The following is an 8,271-nucleotide window of genomic DNA, read 5'->3' as shown; positions in this document are numbered from 1 at the left end:
AGGACTGGCTTAAAATCTTCCTCCCAGAACTGGGTAATTCTGCAGCTCCTGTCCCCATGGACTACTGGTTCACATCTGGTAAAAGGTGAAACAAGAATCCCAGATTCACTCATTCAAAATCTGATTACCTTAACACTGGCCATTTTGAGGGGAGAGCACTCAACCCCCCACCCCTATTCCATTCTATCAGACTTAAAGATGCTAATACAAGAGATTCCTTGATAGAACACTGTCATTCCAAGCAGGCAAATGGAATAAATGCCTAATACTCCCTCTTACTGATCCTTTAGGAAATCAAGTAAAACCTATCTCTCTGACAAACTTCTCTGACTCCTTCCGACCTTGTTGTACCTCATAACTACTTAGTGCATCCCTGACACCAATGTAACTCGAAACTACTCTCTGTAACATCGCTGGCTATGCACAGTCTCTTCCTCTGTAAACCGCTCTGAACTGTTTGTGGTACTTGCCCTATACAAGAATAAAGTTGTTGTTATTATTATTATTATTATTATTAATACAAGCCTGATTTTGCCGGTGTATGTAGGGAGTTATAGCTTTGCATTCCTTCAAGTTGGGAACTACATCCCTGCATGCACCAAGGCAAATCGGCTTTGACTGGTCTCTGAGTTGGTCTGGGCGAGGAGCACATCCTCCAGGCCCATCTGTACTACGAATCCCGATTGTTTGAATAATGTCCAAGGGCGCCCTCGTTATTCGCCTTTTCGACTCTACAGACATGCAGCCGGATCTCCCTTGCGTGGCGCCCGTTTCCTATCCGGGCGGGTCCGTTTCCGTTTTGGGTTTCTTTTTAAATATAGACGCAGCGTTCGCTTGACGTCACTTCCCTTCCAACATGCGGCGGACGTGCTTGTCTGTCGTCACTTCCTGGCCACGGGAGGTGGGCGGGGCAGCCTGGAGGTGCTGCGGCATGGCGCAAAGTGCGGGTACCGTATGGCGTGATAAGGCAGGGGCGAGGAGGAACCAGTCGAAGGGGGGAGGGGGAAGGCGAGGAGGGCTCGGGGCATCGCTGTGAAACTCTTCGTCTCTCTTTCTGGGGTCACAGGGAGGCGCAGCAAGTGTCACGTACCCCAGCTCTGAGGGGGGAGGGCGAGTTAACGAAGTGGGTGTGCGATCCTAGGCCTTGAGAGCTGTGCCTAACTGCCTACCCTCCCCTTCTCTGTCCCTGTCCATCACAGTGTGGAGCACAGCCATCCACTGCTCAAACACACATGGAACTAGCTACATGTACAGTACACCTGACCCTTTCTGTGCGGCACATCTGACTTTCCAGAGATACTAAATCCTGTTTTCTCATCTCTTTTCCCCCCACCCCTCCACAATTCTTCCTTAGGGATGGAGGACTGTGAATGGGAACCACCCTCGGAAGCAGAGATGAAGGTGATCCAGGCAAGGCGAGAGCGCCAGGATAAGATCAGCAAGCTGATGGGAGACTATCTACTGAAGGGATACCGTATGCTGGGGGAGTGCTGCCAGATGTGTGGGGTAAGTACTCTCGGGTAGTGGCACGCCAGGTGCTGCTGGCCATACAGGGAGAAAAGAGGCATTCTAGGTGGTGGAATAGTGTTGCGGAATGCATTCCCAGGACATCACCACTGGTATTTGGTGTTGTCACTGTGTGATATTGAGTTAATAGTAATTAGTTACTCAAATAATAAAAGTACATATTCACTATCTCAATAACTGTAATTAATTACTTTTGAAGAATGGCACGGGGGAAAAAAATTTTCCCCCGTCTTCGCCCCTTCCCTTTGAGCTGGTCCCTGTCCCCGTGAGCTTGGTCCCCATCCCCGTCCCGGTGATCTCAGTCACCGTCCCATCTCTGCAAACCATCTAATCCCATCTGCACAACTATCTCTCTTCTGTGTTCCTATTTTCCCCATTTCTAATATTTCCCCTCTGTATCTGTCTACTCCCTCCTGTGTCAAGCATTGCCCCCCCCCATGACCATATACCATCCCCATGTATTTCCCCTTTATGTCTCTGTCCCTATTCCCCCATACACATATTTTCCCCTCTGTTACCTTCCTGTGTCCAGATTTCCCCTCTCTTCCTCTTCCACACCAATGTGTCTCTCTCCAACCCCATCTAGCTTCTTTCCCTCTTTCTCTCTTCCCCCCCCCCCATGCTTTCAGCATCTGGCTCACCTGCTTGTCCTTCTCCCCTTTCTCTTTCCTGCTGTGGGTTCAATATTTGTCTCCCTCTTACTTCATCCCTTTCACTCCCTCCTTCCTACTGTAAGGGAACACTGCTGTCTTCATCTTCAAAGCCTGGCAGGCTGTGTGTTATATGACAGATTTCAGGGTGAGTTGTATCTGGCAGTTCATCTCTCTTCCTCCCCCTCCTACTACTCCTGCCCGGACCCCCCCCCCACACACACACACACTTCCTTCCCCTTCCCCATGGATCCAAGTGCACTATCCCAGTTGAGTCAGAGTCTGAGAACCCAGCTCTGAGCCCAGAATCGGCAAGTGAGGCACTAATCCTACCACTGCTGCACCAGTGTCCGCTTCCCCCCCACCCAAGCTCTATGGGAAACTCTAATATATATTTTTTTAAAAAGATTCATTTCAGCTGGGTCCTCTGTCCCCAGCAGCAGCTCTTGCCCGCTGCGGTCCGTGCATCTCCCTCCCTTGCCCTTACCTTCACTGACGATTTTTCTCTTAATAAGCAGCTGGAGCATTTTCTGAAGTAGCATGTGGCTGGCTGCCTGAAACTTCCTGTTCCGGTTGTGTCAGAGAAGAAGTTTCAGGCAGCCAGCTGCACACGACTTCAGAAAATGCTCCGGCTTCTTGTTAAGAGAAAAATCGCCAGCAAAGGTAAGGGCAAGGGAGAGATGTTGATGCTTGGACCGTGCAATTGGATTTTAAATATTTTGCACGCGTTCCCTCAATTAACTGCAGGGACAAGGCCATTCACCACTACACCAGGCGGTGAATGGCCTTGTCCCCGTACCCGTGGCGACCAGGTTTTTTTTCATCCCCGTTTTGGCGGCTAGCCCTGGGTAACAGCTCCCTGTCATTCTTTACACAACATGACATGACAGATGATGTGGCTGGCATTAGTTTATCCAACCTCCTTCAAATAAGCATTACGAGATGAAGTTATGCATTATTCACATTGGGGTTATATATAAGATTGATGTTTGACCTTTTCACATACCATAGGACTTTTACGCTAAGTATTCTTGAATATAGAATTGGTAACGGAAAACCAGTTAGTTACTCTAAGCGGGTAACTGCAATTAGTAATCACTTACATTCCTAAATGAGTAATCTAATTATTGCAACTAATTACTTAAAATGGAGAAGTAACTAGTAGCTGTAATAACTTTTTAAGAGTAACTAGCATAACACTGCTAGTATTACTGCTCATTTGCAAATGTGTATTTGAGGTAAATGATATTTAAACTGATTTGCCCCTAATGGCACACACACAACCAGGTATTAGCCATATATCTAAACAGATTACAGTGTGCAGAGCAGATATTGCTCAGAGCATTTCAAGTTCTTTAGGTGAGGGGGTGTTGTGTGTAGGTGGCAGCATTGTTGTGGGGGAGGGGGTGTGGAGATTAGGGTGAATGCTTCTCTATCTTCTCCTCCCCTAGACACGTCTCTGTGGGCTTGACCTGAAATCTAATAAAGCTAGGTGATGCAATAAATTTACTGGAGCTCAAGCTGCCATGTACTGATGAGTCAGGAAGAACACAGTGTGGTGGTGGGGTTATTTTATGGTGGGAGGAGTTTGAGGATATAGAAGTGGTCTTGGTCCTTTGCTTGATTAACTTTGAATTTAGTAAAGGGATTTCCTCTCCTTTCCAGAACATCTTACTTCAGGATAAGAAGCGGAAGAACTATTGTGTAGCTTGCCAGGAGCTGGACTCTGACATTGATAAAGACAACCCCGGTGAGAGCCAAACTGCCCTACTCAGCCCTTTAATTGGTGTGATAAGGAATTCCTCAGCAACTCTCCTCCCTCAGTAAATAGCCACTATCTGTCTGCTTCCCTCACTTCAGTTATGGACCGACGCTTAGATTTCTGGCACTTTAGCGAACAGCGCCCAGGAATAGTGCCGGAACAACACAGAAAAATAGCTCCCTGTTGCTCAACACAAATTGTATGCAAATAATATGCATGCTGTGAGACTGAAAGTAAGGGAGATGGACTTGGCCCACGGTGCACAAGAGTTTCACAATAAGTGCTGCTCTTGTGTGCATGCCCAAATCAAACCTGGAACTGAAGCATACCTTGGAATCATTCTTGTAGTAGAGTTGCTGCCTCGGCACCCTGAAGTTGTGGGATTGAATCCCAGTGCTACGCCTTGTGACCCTGGGCAAGTCACTTAATCCTTCATTGACCCAGGTACAAAATAAGTGCCTGTGTATATGTAAACTGCTTTGAATGTATAACCATAAAAAGGCAGTATACAAGTCTCATTCCCTATCCCATTAAATACAAGCATTTCAAAAAACCTTTTTTCACTGATAGGCTTATATTTAAGTGCAGAAAATGGGTGCCAACATGTGCTTTCATTTTCAGCTTTGCTCTGATTCACACATTTGTTTCTCACTCCCAGCATTTAGGCATGCAGGGGCTTCCTTTCACTTCCAAATTCAATCAAAACTGGTAGATTTTAAGAAGAACATTGAGGGGTGTTTGAAGAGAGGATTTTCCAACGCCAGCTCTGAACTGGTATTAGGTTTCCAGTGGTAAAGACATCTTTGTTTTCTGTGCTGTTCTCTGAGCATTTGAGAGGGAACAGAAGATGGCATCATTAACATCTGTTTGACTATATTTAAATATTATTTGCATTTATTTTTGGCATGCACGTTGTTTCCTGCACTAGAACCCTCTGAGCAGATTAATGCTGATGTTAGTCCAGCACTAATTGGCTCTAGCCACCAACATTAAGTTCTGAGCATCTGCCCATTAGAGTGGGAGTCTGCATTTTTAGCCTTGGACAGGTCACCACTTAACCTGATCAGAAATCACTTCCTTATGCGATGAGAGGTTAATGCAGAAAGCTACTGTGAGCAGAAACATAGCTACTATGAGATGTACGTACATGTTACTGGGCACACAGTGCACAAAAGGGGTTCAATGTATTTTATTAAAATGCAAGGTAATAAATCCATTAGGTATTCCTCTGTCATGCACAGAAGCAAACAGGGGGTTTTAACATGTGCCTAGCATGAAATATTCACTTATTAGAAGGACTTACTGCTAATTTAATTTTCTGCAGACTATAGGAAGTATCTGTGTGTGTCCAAAGAAAATGAAAATGCCAGCACACTTCTGTGCATGAACTGGAATGTTCTGTGCATAAATAGCAACCTTGCAAAAAAGTCATGTGCAAAAATTTTTTTATACGGCAGAACAACATTCCTGATCATGCGCAGATGTGTGCTGGCACTTCTGGGGGTTTTGGACATGTGCACAGTTAAGCCGCCCTTACCACAGAACCTTTGTGCACATGTGTTTGGCACAAATAGTGCGCAAGTTCTTCATGAATTGCCATGGATATTTTGTTAGGAGGCTCATATTCAGCCATTGATGCATGGGTTTCATCATTGAGTTATTACAGAAAATATGACCTCTAAAGTCTGGGCTTTGTCTTTTTGTAGCTGATGGCACCTGGTACTGTTGGTGATGCAAATTTGTTTTCCTTTTCTTGCCTTCTCTTTCCAGCTCTGAATGCCCAAGCTGCCTTGTCACAGGTCCGTGAATGTCAGCTAGCATCAAATGCGATTGAGGTGGTCCCTATTTCCTTACCCTCCCGTCAACAACATATACCCCGACCGGAGCATTGCGAGGGGGCTGCAGCTGGGCTTCGTGGATCTGCTTCTTCCCTTGCTCCATCCCCAGCTGGAGTTGCTGCCACCACTGCAGCTGCCACTGTTGCTTCCTCACCCAGCACCTCCGTCTCCACTTTGGAGCGGGTTTGGCGTGGGCAACCGATGCCGCAGGCTTTGGTGGCTGCAGAAAGTGCCATTCTTCAGAAGATAGAGTGGGCAGCTCGGGAGCTGCATCAGACCACATCCATTGAGTTGACTGTTCAGCTCTGTTCCATGATTCACACCTGTACAGACTCCCTGCAGGCGATCAAGGAACTTCTGCAGTGAGGGGAGAGGGAGGCATGTTGCCTACTGGGGTGGGGGAGCTTAATTATTTCTTCCTACTAGCTTCTTTATTAAGGACTGGCATATGTTGAATGACTCCCCTCAGAGGGTGGAGCTAGCGGGGGTTGCTTTCTCCAAAAGTGCCTGATGTAGTCTTAAAGTTTGGAAATATTTGAGTTCAACAATCTTTCTTCTCTTTCTCTCCCCAATCCACAGATACATTACAAAATAGATTTATTTTGTCTTCTGGTTAAGTGCTGCTACAGATTTCAGCCATTGCATAAACCTGGTTATTTATACAAGTGTCTTGTAGTGAGTTTGTGCAAAGCAGAAGAGGTGGCAACCCTTGGGTGGGGAGGGGGGGAAAGAAGAGGTAACTACTGCATGAAGAAGGGCAGAGTGTGGAATATTGGGGATGTATAGGATCAGGTGGGGTGCTGGCTGGTTGTCTCTTTTCTGCCATCTGTGAATGTCTTCCTTTCTCTTTCTAAAAATGAGGTTCTCTTTTCTGTCCAGGCTTCAGCCTTTTAAGTCATATTGAAATCGGGAATTCTTTCATTCTCACAGTTTTGTCTATGGGCTCCTTTTACTAAGGTGCGCTAGCGGTTTTAGCACGCGCTACAATGCCACGCACGCTAACGCCTCCATAGAGCTTGCGTTAGTATTTTTCATTTAGCGCGTGGTTAGCGCATGCTAATAACGCTAGCGCACCTTAGTAAAAAGAGCTCTATGTATTTCCAGAATTCTACATCAAATAGTTAACAAAAAAAAAAAGGAGAAGCAGGTACTTGTAATAATAAAAGGGGAATGCAGAGAAAGGAAAATACCAGAGAAGATTCCAGGTCTTGGAATTGTCTCAGGCCATGCAAGATAAAAGCATAATTTGTTGCTGTAGCTGTTGGTTCTGCTTCCAGCAATGAACAGCAGAGTGGATGGGAACCAATGGCAAAGAAGTCCATAAACCAAGAATGAAGTGCAGTCGCAGAACTTTTATTGAATCGAGTTGTACATTGACTCGATGTGAGTTGTGTTATGGCCATCGCCTGCCTCAGGAGTCTAAACACATATCAAACATATGAAATCAATCAATAACAATATAAGAAAATAAAAACCTATATAAATGAGCAAAACAATTTATAAATATATATATTTTTAATATTAATTTGAGATGATAAAACCAAAATAATAATTAAAATCTAGTACGTTCAAGTATTACCAGATATTCAAATATAGAACGTAAAAAACATGTAATATCGTATTACCACAGCATTGTATGTTCTGTGATCCAATAGCACAACGCAGACTATGAAACAACAAATGGAACTCTAAAGGGAAAAATAGCATCATTATGAATATAGTTACCACACTACAAATCATATTTATCAATCTATAATGTATTAATAAATGAAATGCTGAATCAGAATACCTATGTACTCAAGGCCAAGAGAAAAGAGGGAACTAGAAGAAAGAAGGAAAGGTAAATATACTTAGGCAAAGGGTATCAAACATAAGTTCTCAAAAAATCCAATACTAGTTGATGATAGAACCAATCTACCTCAATCTGTCATTAATGACTCAAAATAACAACTTAATCAATGTGTCCCAAAACTGAAAGATGATGGTCAATACCTCAAAAAAACCTAGTGCAATAGGCACATCATTCTTGAACCTGTGGGTTGTGTATCTCTGATCGTGAGATCTGGTGTAGAGAGCCTCTTTTACATTTTTCTGCTCCGCCTCCCCTCACTCTGGGCTGTCCTGTAACTCCACAGTTTTACCCTCTACACGTGAGCTGGTAGGAGCCTGTCCTGCTTGTATTTATTTTTCTTAAATGCTGTTTTTTTGTTATCTGATCATGAGGCTTTTCGGTGTGGCAGAGGCTTCCTAGTCTCGGGACATCTTTGGCTGCTAGAGAATGGCATGGGGACAATTTTGTCCACGTCCCCGAAGGATCTCAATATCCACATCCTGCCCCACCCCGTGAGTTCTGTCCTTGTCCCATTCCTGCAAGCTCTGCCTTAACTACACAAGCCTCAAACATTTATGATTTTAAAGTGTTTGAGGCTTGTGCAGATGAGGACAGAACTTGCAGGAATGGGTCAGGAACAGAGCCTATGGGGATGGGACAGAG

General features: G+C 44.8%; 1 protein-coding gene across 1 annotated transcript; it reads left to right on the top strand.

Moving 5' to 3' along the window:
* The first annotated feature begins 801 nt into the window (after positions 1 to 801).
* Positions 802 to 6,439, top strand: ZNRD2 (zinc ribbon domain containing 2). The gene is made up of 4 exons (XM_033957045.1): positions 802 to 947; positions 1,355 to 1,506; positions 3,843 to 3,927; positions 5,710 to 6,439. Exons 1-4 carry the CDS (start codon positions 857 to 859, stop codon positions 6,141 to 6,143), a joined length of 762 nt encoding a protein of 253 aa, XP_033812936.1. The 5' UTR covers positions 802 to 856; the 3' UTR covers positions 6,144 to 6,439.
* Positions 6,440 to 8,271: the final 1,832 nt, after the last annotated feature.

The sequence above is a fragment of the Geotrypetes seraphini genome, chromosome 8 (genome assembly GCF_902459505.1).
Source record: "Geotrypetes seraphini chromosome 8, aGeoSer1.1, whole genome shotgun sequence".
Lineage (NCBI taxonomy): Eukaryota > Metazoa > Chordata > Amphibia > Gymnophiona > Dermophiidae > Geotrypetes > Geotrypetes seraphini.
Note: the sequence above shows the minus strand (reverse complement) of the source record. Positions and strands in the feature narration are given on the sequence as shown.